The sequence below is a fragment of the Phoenix dactylifera genome, chromosome 6 (genome assembly GCF_009389715.1).
Source record: "Phoenix dactylifera cultivar Barhee BC4 chromosome 6, palm_55x_up_171113_PBpolish2nd_filt_p, whole genome shotgun sequence".
In the NCBI taxonomy this organism is placed as follows: Eukaryota; Viridiplantae; Streptophyta; class Magnoliopsida; order Arecales; family Arecaceae; genus Phoenix; species Phoenix dactylifera.
Genome location: NC_052397.1, coordinates 667,971 through 685,145, shown reverse-complemented (window position 1 = coordinate 685,145; position 17,175 = coordinate 667,971). Strand labels below are relative to the sequence as shown.

General features: G+C 40.9%; 1 protein-coding gene across 2 annotated transcripts; it reads left to right on the top strand.

The window, feature by feature from the left end:
• Positions 1–6,671: 6,671 nt before the first annotated feature.
• Positions 6,672–15,508, top strand: LOC103703743 (auxilin-like protein 1). 2 transcript variants are annotated; one of them, XM_008786703.4, is made up of 8 exons: positions 6,672–7,174; positions 9,520–12,718; positions 12,823–12,877; positions 13,026–13,096; positions 13,212–13,277; positions 13,371–13,460; positions 14,307–14,483; positions 15,286–15,508. In XM_008786703.4, exons 1-8 carry the CDS (start codon positions 6,816–6,818, stop codon positions 15,319–15,321), a joined length of 4,053 nt encoding a protein of 1,350 aa, XP_008784925.2. In that variant the 5' UTR covers positions 6,672–6,815; the 3' UTR covers positions 15,322–15,508. The 2 variants fall into 2 exon arrangements, with proteins under 2 accessions (XP_008784925.2, XP_008784924.2); XM_008786702.4 differs by having other exon boundaries at positions 12,999–13,096.
• The last annotated feature ends 1,667 nt before the right edge of the window (positions 15,509–17,175 follow it).

The window sequence follows — 17,175 nt, the reverse complement described above, 5'->3', positions numbered from 1 at the left end:
TTAATATACAACTGCTCGAGATAATGGAGCGTCCTGCTCATTGGTGGTGATCGAAGACTAAACTTTGGAATCTTGAGCTTTTCTTCCCCGGATCAAACCTGAGATATCAAATCGGAGCGAATACTCTCAAATCAGTTACTGTGATCTTAGTTCGTTTGATCCATAGATCAGAACTTCAGATAAAGCTGCGTCCAATTGGGCCACCCTTCAATGGCCTATTATTTTGGCACAAGAAACTGGTGGTGAATGGTATGAAATATAATTGGATAATTGATACTCAGATGGATTAACATCTTCAAAATGTTTTCTTTGTATTTTTTTATCCTTAACATACGACAAAGATCACTTTATTCTGATCGTCCACTGATCACCAATAACCATCTTGGATACTTCTAAGAAATAGAAATGATAAAGAAATTTTTATTTTAGTTTACAAATGGCGTGGCGACAACTTTTATCGATATGTAAGGGAGGGGAAAAGAAAGGCAAAGCAGCCACAGAAGTCCACCATTAAAGACCAAGAATAACACTTTTGGTTAATTTATTCGAATGTTCTTATCCTTCGAACAAAAAAAAAAAAAGATATTTTTTAATGAAAAGAGAGAAAAAAATTGAAGTCGAGAGCCTCTTTGTGAAAGAAGATCAACTGTTCTTTCGCATGAAAGATACAACCCGAACACTCTTAAATTGGGGCCAGCACCTGATTTGGTGCGGCTAGTTTTCAGGTGCTATTTTTAAAGCATTACATGATGCAAAGCCCTGGCTAATGATTACTGATCTTCAAGCTTAGAGATGGGCACTGGGCCGGGCCGCCCACGGCCCGGCACGGCACGGCACGAAGCGGGCCGTGCCTGGCACGGCCCGCCAGCTACAGTGACGGGCCGTGCCTGGCACGGCCCCTTTGATAGGGCCGTGCTGGGCTAGCGAATCCTGGCCAGCGGGCCGTGCCAGACACGGCCCGCTTCGGGCCTGGGCCGGCACGGCCCGCTTCGGGCCTGGGCCGGCACGGCCCGGTCTAGGCACGCGGGCCAAGCACGGCACGGCCCGCGTGCCAGCACGGCACGGCCCATAAGGGCCTGGGCCGGGCTGGCACGCGGGCCTGGCACGGTCCGGGCCTAGGCCCGGCTCGGCCCGATAAAATTTTTTTAATACATTAATAAATTATGAACACTAAGAAATCTTGATTTATGAATATAAAGCCACCTTAATGGTGGGGGGTTTGGCATAGACCCCTACCAGTTTATTAATTTCAATCAAAATGGTACATGAAGGGAGGTTTGGACCTTGGTCTGACCTCTAGATTCTAGAATACAATAAGAAACTAAGAAAGGGCCGAGGTTTGGACCTTGGTCTGACCTCCAGAATACAATAAAAATGTACAATTATAAAAAATTAAGAAATCTTACTAATCATCAGTGATTCAGTGAATCAGTATTCACTCTTCAGTCTTCAGTCTTCAGTAGTGTTTGTATCATCATCATCAGAGGATGTTGTATTATGTCCACCTTTATCTTGAAGTCTTGCCTCAGCATCCAGCCAATCCTTGAAGCAGAGAAGCATCTCCACCGTTTCGCCCGTCATCCTACTTCTCTTTTCGTCAAGAACACGCCGACCTGCACTAAAAGCAGATTCCGATGCTACCGTGGACATCGGCACAGCTAAAATATCGCGTGCAATTGCAGACATAACAGGATATTGATTTCTAACACTCTTCCACCAAGATAATACATCTAGATTCTCTATTTGATTTTCATCATATGCAGACTGAAGATCATTTCGTAAATAAAATTCTAGTTCACTACTTAAAGATGAAGAAGATGAAGAGGAACTTGAAGCATGTGTGTGTCTTCTCTGTGCAATGAATGAAAAAATAGATGACGAACGAGAACTACTAGAAGGAGGAATAGAGGTTTGTATTTGTGTTCTAGATCCACGAATTTTTTCATCATATATAGCATAAATATCATAAAGAAGTTGTCTTACCTCATCTTTAGCAGATTCAGCATCTTGATTCATATTTTCAGCGTATGCATCAAGTAAAATTAGCACGCCATTTAATTTAACTCTAGGATCAAATACAGCAGCTAAGTTATGCATAGGACATATCCTGTCCCAATACTCATTCCATTTAGATTCCATTAGGTGAATAATAGGCATTAAAACATCATCATATCTATGTTCTGCAAATTTTTGACTAATTATATATGCTTGTTGTAAAAATGAACATGAAGTAGGGTAATAAATACCAGAAAGAACATTGGTAGCATTATAAAAACTAAGCAAAAAATCTTCCAAAATTTTTCCTTTATTCCAATCAGTTTCAGTCAATGTAAATCCTAATCCACGATCATTAATATATGCACTTAATAAATTTTTATATGGGTATGCATCATGTATCATGCTATATGTGGAGTTCCAACGAGTAATTACATCAAGTTTAAATTTTTTAAAACGTTTACCATGATTTATGCATAATTCCTTAAATTCTTGAAGTCTTGATCTAGAAGCATGAATAAAAGAAACTGCATTTCTAATTTTTGAAATCACATCTTGAATCATGCCCATGCCAGCTTGAACAGAAAGATTTAAGATATGACATGCACATCTAATATGCAGTAAATTTCCATCTAATATGGGATGCAATGAGTCTCTTAATAATACAACAGCAGAATTATTATTAGATGCATTATCAAAAGTAATAGACATAATTTTATCATTAATATTATATGAACATGCAGTTTGATAAATTATATTTGAAATTTGTTGCCCAGAATGTGGAAAATCAAAAGCACGAAAAGCAAGAATACGTTTATTTAATTGCCAATCATTATCAATATAATGAGCAGTAATGGCAATAAAAGAATTACTACCTACAGATGCTGACCAAATATCAGAAGTTAATGAAATTTTTACATTTAAAGTAGAAAGTGTTTCAATTAAATTTTGTTTCATTGCTAAAAAATTGGTCATAGCTACTCTTCTAAATGTACGCCTACTAGTTCTTTTGTAAGCAGGTTGTAGGTTTAATTGAACATATTCTTCAAAATTAAAAGATTCACATAAACTAAAAGGTAATTCATCCTTAACTATCCATTTTACAAGTGCTTTTCTTTGATTTTCATGATTATATGCAAAATTACCTACAAGTAATCCCCCTTGTATATTAAGGCTACTTTGAGTTTGAGCATGAGAATCATGCATCCTATGACTCTCTTGATGTCTTTTTAAATGCCCTGTTCCCCCACTACTACTACAACTATAAAGTTTGGCACATTTTTTACATTTAGCTTTCCAGACTCCCTCAACCATAACTCTATCAAATTCATTCCATACAGTACTAGTCCTCTTACGAGAAGAGGTTTGACCTTCACTCGGTTCACCAGTTCTAGAGGAACTAGGAACAGGGGGTTGGGGATTAGTTTCTTCCCCCTCAGAAACAGGAATGCCAAACTGACTTTCCTCAAAAGATGACATATCTATGATTAATTCAAAAAATAAAAACTAACCGCAAGGAGGAATTGAGTAGAGGGTCGGAGGGCAGAGGCAGCGCCGAGATTCCGAGCTTCCTCTTGTGCTCTCAACAGAAGCGACCTTCTCTTCTCAACAGGAACCTCCTCTTGTGTAGCACTTGAACAAACTAAAAATTAAATTGCTAGAAGAGCACTTTAGAAGAGAGAAATAATAGCAGTAGAGAAGGAGAGAATGAGAGGTTTGGTGTGGTGAGAATGAGGGAGGAATGGGCTATTTATAGAAGCCCAAAAAAATTTTTTTCCCAAAATACCCCTCAATTCAGCCGTTATAGGACTGTTGGGAGGGGCAAAACCGTCTTTTTTCCGAAAATAGCCGTTGGAAACGGCTATTTTCTTCCCCCTCTCCAGACGGGCCGTGCCAGGCACGGCCCGTCTGGAGCCGTTACGGGCCGTGCCAGGCACGGCCCGTTTAGAGACGTTGCGGGCCGTGCCTGGCACGGCCCGTTACCGCCCGTTACGGGCCGTGCCTGGCACGGCCCGTGCCGTGCCGTGCCCGGCCCGGCCCACCAATAGAGGGGCCGGGGGCCGGGCCGGGCTTGCCTTCCGTGCCTCACGGGCCGTGCCAGGCACGGCCCGTTTAGAGTTTTGGCCCGGGGGCCTGGGCCGGGCCGGCCCGGCACGGCCCGTTGCCCAACTCTATTCAAGCTTCAAACTGCATACTCGGTTGATGGGTGATGTCATGGCATGCTTAAGGTCTCTTCAAACCATACTCGAAAGGAAAAATTAGTGAGAGACCCTTTTAACTCGTTCAGTTGACCCCACCAGGGTCGAGAGAGCAATTAAAAGGGCAGCTCACAAACTTTATTTCCATATCATGATGAGTTCTCTTTCTTTATATACTGGATCCAAAGAACCCTACACCTTTTCTTTTCCTCCTTACGAAGAGTCCTCTGTCTGTGCATCGATCCGAGGGATGGATAGGTATGGTGATGGTCACCTCCTTATATGGGAGACTTGTAGGATGGCTCAGCTGATGACAGGCTTTCAGGCAGATCACGTGTTCGGGGAGGCGAACAAGGCTACTGACTGGGTCGCCTCTTTCGTGGCTCGGCATTCCGGAGATTTTTTGTGGACGTCTGCTTCAGATGCTCCTTTTGCTTTGTTATCTTTTCTTTTCTGTGATGTGGCTGGTTTTACTCATGTTAGACTTATATGAATGAATAGCCATTTTTACCAACAAAAAAAAAAAGAAAAGAAAAAAGTCCCCTATCTGTGCATACAACATGCAGGCAGCAGCGACAGAAGAAACCGCGTTTTGAACCAATATCACATAATTGCGATGGGGAATATGTTGAAGTGAGGCTACGAGCCAAAGAGAAATGCACCTCCCAACCTATGAAAACTCTATTCTGTTTCCATATGCAATTGGAAAGAAACGCCACGAGCCTTGACGTGGAGGGCTTTCGTTCCCGTGAAACTACTTTTCCATGAAGGGGAATGATGGAGGTCCCTGTTGAAGTTAGTCTTTGTGAAGCCATCTTATACATGGCAATGCTGCTTGGTATCCAATGTCTAAATTTCAATGCATTTTCCGAGATGATAGCCGGCCTTTTCTTCAAAATAGCTGACGATCTCTTTCAAGTAGGATTGAACCAACCTTTCCATTTTGCAACACATCGCTTGAAGAAAAAAAGAAAATTCTAGATTTCACAGTTCATTACTCAGACTTCAATTTAACTAGTAGACCTATTAAAGATCTGCCACTGTATACAAGTCTTAAAGCCTATGCCTAATTATTAGGAGCACCTTCTGTCGCTACAGTTGTTTGAGGCCCAGTCACCAGTCTGACTTTCAGATCCGTCCATGCAATAAATAAAATGATTTCTTGGCTATATATATTTGATGCCTAAGTAGTCAAGAAAGAGGAGGTATGGAATATTTTAAGAGAGATCTCTCACTTGGAATTTATTGGAAATCCCAGATACTTAGTACCGACAGTTTTTAGCACGCTGTGGAGTACAACTGAAAGCAAATTTGTTGATGAGTGATTCAATAGCAGCGTGCTGATTACAGACCAGCAAGAATGAGAGTTCCTTGCAGGCTTGGAATTAAGAAGTACATGCAGCCTCCATATTTGTATGCACTAACTCAAAGATATATGTTAGTTTTTGTCAGTAAATTCCTTCAAAAAATATACAAGGTGTGCATCTTACTGCTAGAAATACTAAGCATGATATGTCAAACTGAATGGTTCAATCCATATCGAATTGAATCGGCGCCAAGTCGAAATAGTTGAGCTGGGTCGGGCCGGTTATGTTGTAAAACCTTTCCTTTGGCTCACTTACTAAACCCGAAATGGTTCAAAGTGACGAGTTATCCCCCCCTACTAGCAAACCCCTCCTTGACAACCACTCGCGGTGGCTCTTGGACGCCCTTCCTCTCTCTAATGAAAATTAGTAAGTTCCTCAACTTTCTTTCTTTTTCTCTTTCTCTCTCTCTTGCTCCGAGTTTTAGGGTTAGAATTTTTCTCGATCTTCCTCCTTTCTTCTTTTTTTTTTCTCCCTCTCCACCCCTTTCTCTCTCCTTTTCTTTCGCTCCCCCCTCCTTTTCTGCTCTGCTTTAGGGCACTTTGGTTCGCATCGTGCTAAACTTGTTGCTAGTTGATACATCTTTTTATGCTGATTGGGTGAATATCGCTACCAAGAATGTAGAGCAGAGCGAACCTATGGAACCATAAATACTTCTATGAAATGATCTTGCAATGGTTGTATCTTTCGTTTATAATGAGAGTGGTTGCAACACATCCTCATAATTGAGTATTTTACATTATTTATTAAATATTTTACCGATTGTGAGTGAAAATAGATAAAATTGGTGAAGTTATTAAGTATTTTTATTCTAATTTTTTTTTGATATAACAGTTGCTCACAATAATTTAGTATAAGTGTAACCAGCAGAGTTAGAAAAATAAAATCGGACAATGGCAGGGACTATGTCGACAGAACGTCTCGATAATTTTGGTTAGGCTTTCTTGATATGGTTTTTTTTTTATCCCCCAAAGCACACGGCTAGCCAAAGGCAACGCTTTTTCTAAAGGATAAAATGGTCATTGCGCGGCTCCAACAGACAAATTCTTTTGTCTAAAATAAAAAAATCGCCGATCCTTGGAAACGGAGGAAATAAAAGCTGGCGCTGCTGCCACTCGCCAGTAGCTCCTGGCCAGCTTGCTGCTCCACACTGCTCACACTCTCCCACTCGCTCTCTCTTTCTCTCTGAGGCTGAGACGCCTCCCCTCTTCCTCCTCCGAGCGAAACGAGAGAAAAACCCTAACCTCTCCTCTTGACCATGGAGGATCCCCCGAGCTATCTCCTTGAGAGCCACCGCGGGACGGCGGTCTCCAAGAAGACCCCCAACGGGGCGGCGAGATCTGCCTATGCCAACGTCTTTCCGCCGGCCTTCCCCGCCGGGCCGGAGGACTACGCCGAGATCTTTGGAGGCCTCGCTACCTCCTGCTCCATCCCCGTGCTCGACCTCCCGCCGGCGAGCGACGGCGACGACGACGCTCTGTCCGGCCCCCGGAGCTCCGGCTTCGACTACGCCGACATCTTCGGGGGCTTCGACGTCGGAGGCTTCGCCGTATCCTACGAAGAGCTGGTGGCGGAGTCCAAGAGGCCAGAGAAGAAGACTCTCTCCTCGAACGAGAGGTTTGTTTTGTTTCTATTCTTATCTCATTTCATCCCAATGGCTCCATTTAGGGCTTTTTTTTCTTCAATTTTCTACTTTTGTCGCTGCAATCATTCCTCTGGTAAGCATCATTTTTTTTCTTTCAAGTTCAGAATTAGATGAGTTGTGGATGGTAGCGCTAATCGTAAAGCAAGATCAGTATATAAAACACTAAAATAGTAGCAGGCGGCATGTGATTTTTGATCGATTCGAACAAGTTAAAACCCAACTTTTTTTGTCGTTAGCTTATTCTAGATTCGGATGGAACATATAATCGTCAAAAGCATGTGCCGGTATGAAGATCTGTAATTACGAACTGTTAATTAGTTTAGTATCTTTGTTGGGCTCCTGGTTTTGTAGGCTATCGTTTCAATAAGTTTAGTACAGTTTTTGAAAAAAAAAGATTTTCATACTTTGCTGTTGGACCAACCTTGAGGATTATATTTGCAGATGGTCAAACTTTATAATCAAAAGGGTGAAGCATTGTATGCTGGATTTTGCGTAAAGGTAAAATGACTCCTGCTTTTAGAATAGAAGCTAACTGAACTATCACTAAAGAATGTGTTAAAGAAACACCGTTCCTGCTTGCAACCCAGGAAAGAAAGAAATTTAAATGGGGTATTGGACAACTCCTATAATGATGTGGACTGATGACAGGTTGCTATCGATCAAAATGTTGTAGAAGGTGTTGATGGGGTAATTGAGTGGATGTAGCTGGCCTCCGATAAGAAAAACAAATACTAGTTATGCAATGCATGTTAAAGAAAAAAACATCAAAAAGGTCCCACATAAGATTGTGGGACAGGAGTGAGTGAAAGGCTGGGGTGGCAACTAAGGGTGCAGACCCTTGCCTAATGATGAGAATATTATGAAACAAGATTGTGAGAAAAAAAATATCACAGGACAGGACAAATAATGGAAAAGAAAAGCAAGCTATCAACGAATAGGATAAGTCTATTGTCGAACGTCAATGATGCTGACTTGCTCCAGCTGGTTGGCACCCTCAGGTTTCAGTCCTGGGTGGTGGCACGTTACCACCATATTTTTCACCAAAAAAAAAAAGAAGAAAAAGAAGAAGAAGAAGGAAAGAGGGACTATGGGTCAGATTTATGAAATTGAAAAGATCCTTGCAGCATCAAAGAAGAGATAACCCTGAAAACAGTTGGTGGAAACTTGGAGGGCCTAAAGAGAGAAAATGGAATCTTAATTTTTCAACTATCACAAAAACAGTGACTAAAAGTAGATTCTGTGTAACCAAATAAAATGGCAATAAGCCTTTATATGCCATGAAAATGACCAAGTTAAATTAAGAAGCAAACAAGAAAGATTCATGAGAACAGAAATAATAGGTTACTCTACAGTTTTCATAAATGAAACAGATGTAATGATGCATTCTACAATTTACTATAACTAATGTGAGGCAAGCTAGTCCGAAAATGGCAACCTTTACAAAGACTGCCTGGCACCTCAGGTAGATCAAGACATTTAATGGGCTGTAGAGGGAGGGGAACATGTCAAAACAAAGCTTACCTGATGATGTTCAATCATATTTTGGATTGGATTAAAAGGAGATCAGTTGGGTGCTTTAAATAAAAAAAAGTCGTAGAAGACCTTTGGTTTTTCCTAAACTACGCAAAGTTTGAAGATGTATCATGATCTGGTTGAAGTGACCACCTAGGAGAAGAATTTCTGGTTACACAGTGATGAGAATGGGCAAGTGATAGCAGCATTTCTTTGGAATATGGCATGTTAAATTGAAACAGCAACAGATCTTACTGTTTACTTTGGGACAGCTTTCCTTCATTAGAATGAATTAGATAGCATTGATCTTTGGAACTTATTGGAATGAATTTATCATTCTGAGTTTCTGACTCTTATCTTTCCTGCTTTACCACATATCCATTCACCATCTTTGGAACTCATTCTATGTAATTATTCCTTATGTCATCGTTCCACCCATAAAAAGTTTCCAGCTTTGCATTTTTTTCCTGTTTAGGGTCCATGGGCAGATTACCATATAAGCCATGCTTGGACTACTGTATATGTTAAATCTTTCTTTTTGTCTGCGCATGTGTTTGCATACTCACGTGCATCTAGATCTAATAATAAAAATAATCACCTTAAAATAATACAACTACCTGGCTATAGTTTTATTGGGGTTTCATTTGCATTTGAGCTACATAGCATTGTTTAGTGCATACCAAAATTTTAACTTCATTCGTACTAATCTTCATTTGCATCTTAGTTTCTTGTGAACTGTTAAATTTCTAGAAACTAGGAATCTATTGTGCATTCTTCTATAATTTTTCTTTGCACTTGTTTATAGGATCCCAAAAGAAACAGGTTTCCACCAGCAGACAACAGAAATTTCTGATTTGCCTTCTGAAGGACCCAATGGGAGTAATGTTGCATGCCTGGAAAGGGATCAAATCTTGTCGGATTCCTATAGTTCAAATGATGGATCAATTCAATACGACATGCCACATCACAAGACAAGTCGAGTAAGCAAGGAGGATTCTGTAAATGGGAAAGCACATGTAACTCAATCTCATGCTTTTCCTGGATCTATTTTTGTAGCTGATGCATGCCCCCCCTCACAAAATATAGAAAGTGATGACCATGCAAATATGGTGAATAATGATCTCAGATTCAGTCGGGATTTTGATGGGGGGAAAACAAAAGGAAAACAAGAGAAAATCTTTTCACATGTCTCTTCCAGTGGTGGTGCAAAATGCTTTGAACGTGACATGTTAGAAGATCAGAAACATTTCACTGATAGACCTCTTGCATCAGAAGACAGACCTACAAATGCAAGGAATCACTCACGCTCTTCGAGCTATCAATCAACATCCAGTGGAGAAATATCTCAACCTAATTACACCTTTTTAACTGTATCTGACATTAGCCTTCAGACACAACCCTTGAAAGTGCCACCGCCATCAAGACCACCACCTAAAGCAGATAGTAAGCAGGGACCCTTGAAAACGAAGATGCCTGCAAATCCAAAAGCTGATCTAGATCAAGGAAATGTATATCACAAAATGCTAAATCATCAAACTCGCCATGGCGGGGATTCTTATAAGAACCATGTACTTCAAGAAGCTGCAAAAGAGAATTCATCTTATTGCTTTGATGTGGAGGTGGATGCTAGCTCAGCTGCTGCCGCATCTGCCGCTGCCATGAAAGAAGCAATGGAACAAGCACAGGCTAGACTGAAAAGTGCAAAAGAGTTGATGGAAAGAAAACGGGACAACTTTCAAAGCCGCAAAAAGCTTGGTCGCTATGATGTAAACTGTAAGGAGAGGAAGGAATATATAGCTGCAGAAGAAGTAAGAAGTTTTACTGAAGGGATGACTCAAGAGACCATATTAAAGGAGGATAGAGAGGTAAATTATGTAACTGTCAAGGAAAAACAGGAAGCCATAAAAGCACCCATGGTAACTCCAGATCATGAAGATAAGGAAACAAATACAGCATCAACTGAAAAAGCCAGACAAACAACGGCCCAAAGAGAAACCAGATCGTCTCAACCATTGAATAAATTGGAGGAGAGGAATGGCAAGTGGAAAGTAGATAAACAATTCTATGAGCTGATAAACAACGCCGAAGAATTCAAAATTGTTGATGATGTCTCTCAGCAGGAAGGCTTTGAGAAGAAATCGATAACAGCAGTAAAGGCCAATGAAGACAAGGTAAATGAGACTGAAGCACCCCATGATTTTAGAACTGTTCAAGAGATCTCTGAGCACAAATGCTTCAGTAACAAATTAGAAATATTGAACAAGGCCAATTGTGATAGAGAATATGAGGGTGAAGTGGCAAAACTGGTGCATGAGCACAAAAGGAATGAGAAGTTGCATGCCGTTGAGTCTTGTGAATGGGGTGAGAGCACCAATAAGCATGGAGCCAGAGTTATGGCTGCCAGCGAGGAGGTAGTCAAGGAGATACTAAATGCAATACCAGATGCTTCTGTTCAAGAACAAAATAACAATGAACTAGAGGTACCTTCAGAGGTTTGTGTGCCACAAGAAAATGAAAGTAGCCTAAAAGATGTTCTCCATTTTGGGCAGCAAGGGGAATCTGAGAAGAAACTAAAGGAGGAGGAAGAACTCCATTGTTGTGCAGAGAACAAATCAAATGATGCTGAAGAAGCTTTTCCATGTGAAGATGAGGATGGGGAATCAAAAGCTTTTCAGGAGGCTTGTCGAACTGATGGGGTTTATCAATGTGAAGGGGAATATAAGAAACAGGTTGCTGATAAATGCATAGATTGTGGAAGGGAAGTGAATGCAAAATTTGTAACATCGGAACCTGATGACTATGATTGGAAGAAGTTGGGTGACAGGTCAGGCAGGCAGGATGAAAACAATGGGGAGGTTGGTGTGCCTCATGGATCATGCTTCTACAAAGTGGAGGAGAAAATGGATGTACCTTCTGAGGCTAGACAATGTGAAGAAAATGAAAAGTCAAGCATACCAGCTAATGCTTTACGTTATCATGAAGTGAATGAGTACAAATCAGAAAGCACCAGTGTGACACTCCAGCAGAAGGAAACCAAGAAATCAAATGGAATTCGTGAGTCATATGAGTCAGTGAGCAATGAGAACATCACCGAAGTTACTCTAGAAGACCTTGACATGGAGAAAAATGAGAAGAAACCTGAAGTAGCACTAGATAGTACTGTTGGAGATGCAGAGAATGAAAAGGAATTGGAAGCTGCAAAAGAGGTCTGTCAGCAACACAACATTGTAAATAAAACAAGGGAAGCTCAAATGGAGCATCAGCGAAATGGAAAGAAACAACGAGTAGTGCAGGTGACAGATGAAGAGGAAAAGTTTGGAAGCAGGTTGACCACGAATAAAGAAGAGCAAGCACCACGAGATATTGATCACATTATAGAAGTTAAGGTGGCATCTCATATGGTGAACTGCAATATGGGTTCAAATGTAGGTCGAGAAGTCTGCCAGGGGGTTGAAAACCAAAACCTGGAAGCTGCCCAACAAGCCACTTTGTTGGAAGAGAAAAGGAACATAACAAATCGAGCCCTAGATGTTACTGAGAGTGGTATCAAAACGGAGAATACTACTGCTGACATGCAGAAAGAAGATCGAACGGAAATTGAGGGAAAAATTGATAGAAAAACTGAACAGAAGAAAGAGTTGGCAAAGAAGTTAGAAGAAGAAAAAGAGAGAGAGAGGGAAAGAGAAAAAGATAGAATTGCTGTTCAAAGAGCTACCCATGAAGCTCATGAAAGGGCACTTGCTGAAACGCGGGAAAGGGCAGAAAGGATTGCCGTGGAGAGAGTCACTGCTGAAGCTCGACAAAGAGCATTTGCAGAGGCCCGAGAGAAAGCTGAGAGAGCTTCTTCTGAATCCTCAGAGAAGTCATTAGCTTCTAGGGAGGCCAAAATGAGGGCAGAACGTGCTGCAGTTGAGCGAGCTACTGCAGAGGCTAGGGAGCGTGCTGCTGAGAAAGCAGCTGCAGGAGCAAGAGAACGTGCAGAGAGATCAAGGCAAAAACCTACTGTAAGTATGCAAGGGAGAGTTGATATTGGTCTCCCTCTAGCATTCACGCAAACTGTATTCTTTTGTTGTGCTTTCTGAATATTAACTGGTTCTTATTATGACAGGACATGCAGGATGCTTCAAATGGCACACGAAGACAGTCAGGTTTTCTTAATCAAGGTAACATTAACCTCGTGCGTGCATCTTCTGGAACCTGTTATTTTTACCTGCCTCAGTACTTTTGAGAAAGCTCTTGTTATTTGCTTTCGAGTTAGCATAGTCTTTTCTGTTTACCTTGAAGCACCCTGTTTGACTGGAAAATTTGAAGGCACTGAGACTGAATCAGCCCTGAGGTGTAAAGCAAGGCTAGAGAGGCATCGACGAACAGTTGAACGAGCAGTATGTAGTTGAAATTCGCAAATCGTTTTTTTTTTGTTCTTTGAGCAAATGCCATTTTCTGTGAGTTGATTGCACGTGTATTTTTTTTTTTTAATGAAATGCTTACTAATTCCAGGCAAAAGCCCTTGCAGAGAAGAATATGCGTGATATGCTTGCTCAAAGAGAGCAAGCAGAGAGAAATGTAAGATGTATTTCATCATGAGCATTTTGCTTTTAGGGAAACCATAGTCTATGCCTTCCCATCTGACCATACTTGATCCAACTGTGGCTGCAGCGGTTAGCAGAGTCCCTTGATGCTGAAGTCAGAAGGTGGTCGAACGGAAAAGAAGGGAATTTGCGAGCATTGCTATCCACTCTGCAATATGTATGCATTCTGAATTTTTTCTATCATGCTTAATAGTTATATTTAAGAAATATATGCCACAGGGAGTGTTTTAGCTAAAATTCATAGGCCAACGTAGATATTTCATGGATTTTTCATTTACTGTCAGAAATTGAGTGATAAGCAACAGTACGTGTCCAATACTGTATGGTAAACCCTGCTAATGATCAATACATCTCAAAGACCTTTGCTATATTTAAGGGTTTATACCCTCCTGATAAAGGTAAAAAGAAAAAGCCTTCTGCATGAGCATGTGCCTTAGCTTTGCAAACTCTGAAAGGGGACATCAGTTTCACTTTCACCTTTTCCTCTTCTTTGTTCTTATTTGTAGGTTTTTCAACAAACACATCAAAATATTCTACTTCTTGTACTTTGACAAATAATGGATTCAGTTACAGGCTACTGCAATATGTGAATAAACATCCTTCCCTAAATCTGGTTGATTAGAAAGATGATGCCTCAACTTGAGCCCCCCGGAGAATTTTTATTATTCCATTGAGAATTAATCGGTACTTGTTGAAGATTTGTTTCCTGCTGATTGAAACTTTCATTTAACAACCATCAATTTTCTCACAAAAGTTTCCACTCTAGCTGAACTTTTGTTTGCTTTCATCTTCTTCTATTATTTGTGTTTTTTCTTAAGAAAAATTGCATTGATATCAGACTTCATTAACATGCTTCATCCAATCTGGATGGGCCTAATTGCCCAAACACTAACATTTCACATCCAGAAATTTAAATAATGGTGCAAGTAACTGGCTCTTTTAATATCAGCATGATGAGTGAACTGCTGCAGACGAATGTTTCACTTGCTAAAACCATGTACAGATACTTGGGCCTGATAGCGGTTGGCAGCCAGTTCCATTGACAGAGGTCATAACAGCTGGTGCCGTAAAGAAAGCTTACAGAAAGGCTACTCTCTATGTTCATCCAGACAAATTGCAGCAAAGAGGTGCCAGCATTCACCAGAAATACATATGTGAGAAGGTTTTTGATCTCCTCAAGGTGTGTACTAAGTCTTTCTCATCATTCTATGGTCATTTATTTGATTGATTCTTCCCGGAAACCAAATTTGTGCTCATCGGAGTGCTTCCCATAGAAGTTGTGGAATCACATCCATAGCATGTTGCTTTGGGCGATATCTTGTAAGACAATGGTAAGAGGGGTAAATTATTACAGTAGACCTTTACTTCAGACAAACAAAGTAATGCAAAAGACTGGTTCTTGCAAGTTGAGCTATCTTTGCTTTTGGTCACCGAAACAGATAACTATTAGACAAGAGGGGTGGAAGGGGGTTAAAGATTAGAAGAGGCCCATAGGTAATGGGATGACACCATAGGAGGTAGCCCTCCCCCAGTTAACATCTACATGCAATGTCTAATGAAATATACTGCATGTAATATCTCAATCACCTCTAGCTATACTGCTTACTTGCTAGATCAGACAACCAGAAAATCCAGTCCTGCCAGCTTACAGGTGCCCAGTTTTTATTTTCAAAAACTTGCTCTATAAAAATTGCTGCATCCTTCCGCCTTTGAATAGTTAGCATTTCCCGTTTAACAAAGAATATTCTTTTTCTGCAAGTGCTGTGAGTTTGTTGTATATCTGTTTTGCTCGGGCAAGAACCGGGTGGTGTAAATCCAGAGTCATTCATCATAACCTTTTCGTTATCTAAAGCTCGTAGCACTGTTGGAGAACTTTAGACTATCTAACATGCTCTTAGTTTCGAAAAAAGTAGGGTCATGCAATTATCTCAATCTCCATTGACATATGTAAAACCTTCTCCATTTTTTCATTTGCTCTGCAGGACGCTTGGAACAGATTCAATTCAGAAGAGCGATAACAGTCATACTGCACAACCTTCCAATGTATGGCCTTTTTTTATTGATCACTGTGCACTGTCGTAGATTATATAGCAACTAATTTACAACCCATCTGCACTTTAAACATTCCTTTCTGTATCTTTCCCAGTAGCATGGAATTGTTTGGAAGATCCCTGTCGCATTAATTGAAACATGAAATTCTGATGAGAGAGAGAGGTCTGACAAATCTGAGTTCCCACTATAAACCTAGCAGAGTGTTTCCGTTTCAAACCTACAAAACCATAGAGTCACAGAAGTCTCTGACATTCTGCTCGAGCAAAAATGATAGACCCATCATCAAGCAGCCGACTCGAGTCTTTGTTCTATGGAAGTTTGTGATGAGACAGACGCCAAATGGGTGGAGCATGATGGTGTTCTGGGCGTGCATTCGGTTCTCAGCCTGGGAAAAGACGATTGAGTTCGGAGCTTCAATGGCCCCGTCAGTAACTTCAACCCCTCACCCCGCTGGTAGGCAATGCATGAAGCGACCTTTCGGCCCTCCCGTCTCCATTAAGGCTTTTTTCATCGACCTGCCCGGGCTGAATTAAATGCGCTAAAACCCCATCTGGGTGAAAGAATTTAGTCGGTTAAAAGGTGAGCTCTATGCATATGTAAGAGGTTGCGTAATCCAGTGAAATATTAACTGCGTTCGCTGGTATTAAGGGACATAATAATCGGGCGATGGTCGCCAAGGTTTGTCATTTGTGCCTGTTTCATCATATAGATAATGTCATCAACAATTAAGGTTCAACAGAGGCGATCATAGATGTATCCAAACAAACTATGATGCCAACATGCAAGCTTCAAGCGCATGCAAGAACAATCAAGATGAAGTTCCTTCCCATGCTTGCACAAAATATTATTGGTACTGTATTTACTAGCTAAACTGATAAAATTGATTAAAAAATCCAGCTAAAATAAATCAAAGACCATGAAGCTAAGTCTGATTCAAAGACACAAACCAGGGCATCTGATGATAGACCTATCACCATCAGATGGCATCCAACGACATTCTCCACTATATTTTCCACCAGCCTAGGTAAGCCACCACCTCCTCAGGCGTCACCCTTCCCGATATATTCCATTATATATATTTGCCACCAAGCCAGGTGCACCATTCCTCTCTCTCTCTCTCTCTCTCTCTCTCTCTCTCTCTCTCAATTTGGAGTATTGGCACCTTACCTGTGCCCTGTGTCAGTATGGTATGATACCGTAGCATACAGATTTGATACCATACCATACCGGTACCATACCATACTATTGCAGTACAAGTTTTGCATATTTTGGACGGGTGTCTTAGATCTCATTAAGAGCAAAAAGATAGATTTGATGGATGATTGAAGTCCCATCACTTGATCCAGGTCAGAAGTAAAAATATGATCCATCAAATTATTGGGGATGAAGATTTTATCATGCAAATCAATCTTTTAATCCATGCTCAAAAAAAAAAGAAAAAAAATCGCCTTTGGGTCCGAGGATTCGAAGTCCATTGGCGTGGCAATATGGATACGCCGATACATCCTTGGATCGGTCCGTCAAAGCTCCCTTCATCAACGAGGTCAACTTTCCATAGGGTCGGCTTGGTGCTAGCGTTTGGAACATCCAGCAAATGCTTCACCTTCTTCATGTTATCTGCAACAATTTTATTAAGTTTTCCAGTCTCCTGGGAGTTAGAAAGTGATTTGTTTGAGGGTGAAAGCAGCAAATGAGCTATGTTTGTCCTGCTTCCGAAGAGATTGGAGATGGAATTGCTCTTTAGATAAATAACAATATACAGCACATGACAATAATACTTGTTTGTGAAATTAATAGCTTAAACTGCTATGCAGAAACAG

Coding starts and splice junctions, on each gene's coding strand:
- LOC103703743 (XM_008786702.4), top strand. CDS start 6,816: ATGGAGGATCCCCCGAGCTATCTCCTTGAGAGCCACCGCGGGACGGCG. Junction 12,719..12,822: donor GATCAAGGCAAAAACCTACT/GTAAGTATGCAA, acceptor TTATTATGACAG/GACATGCAGGATGCTTCAAA. Junction 14,484..15,285: donor AGGTTTTTGATCTCCTCAAG/GTGTGTACTAAG, acceptor TTTGCTCTGCAG/GACGCTTGGAACAGATTCAA.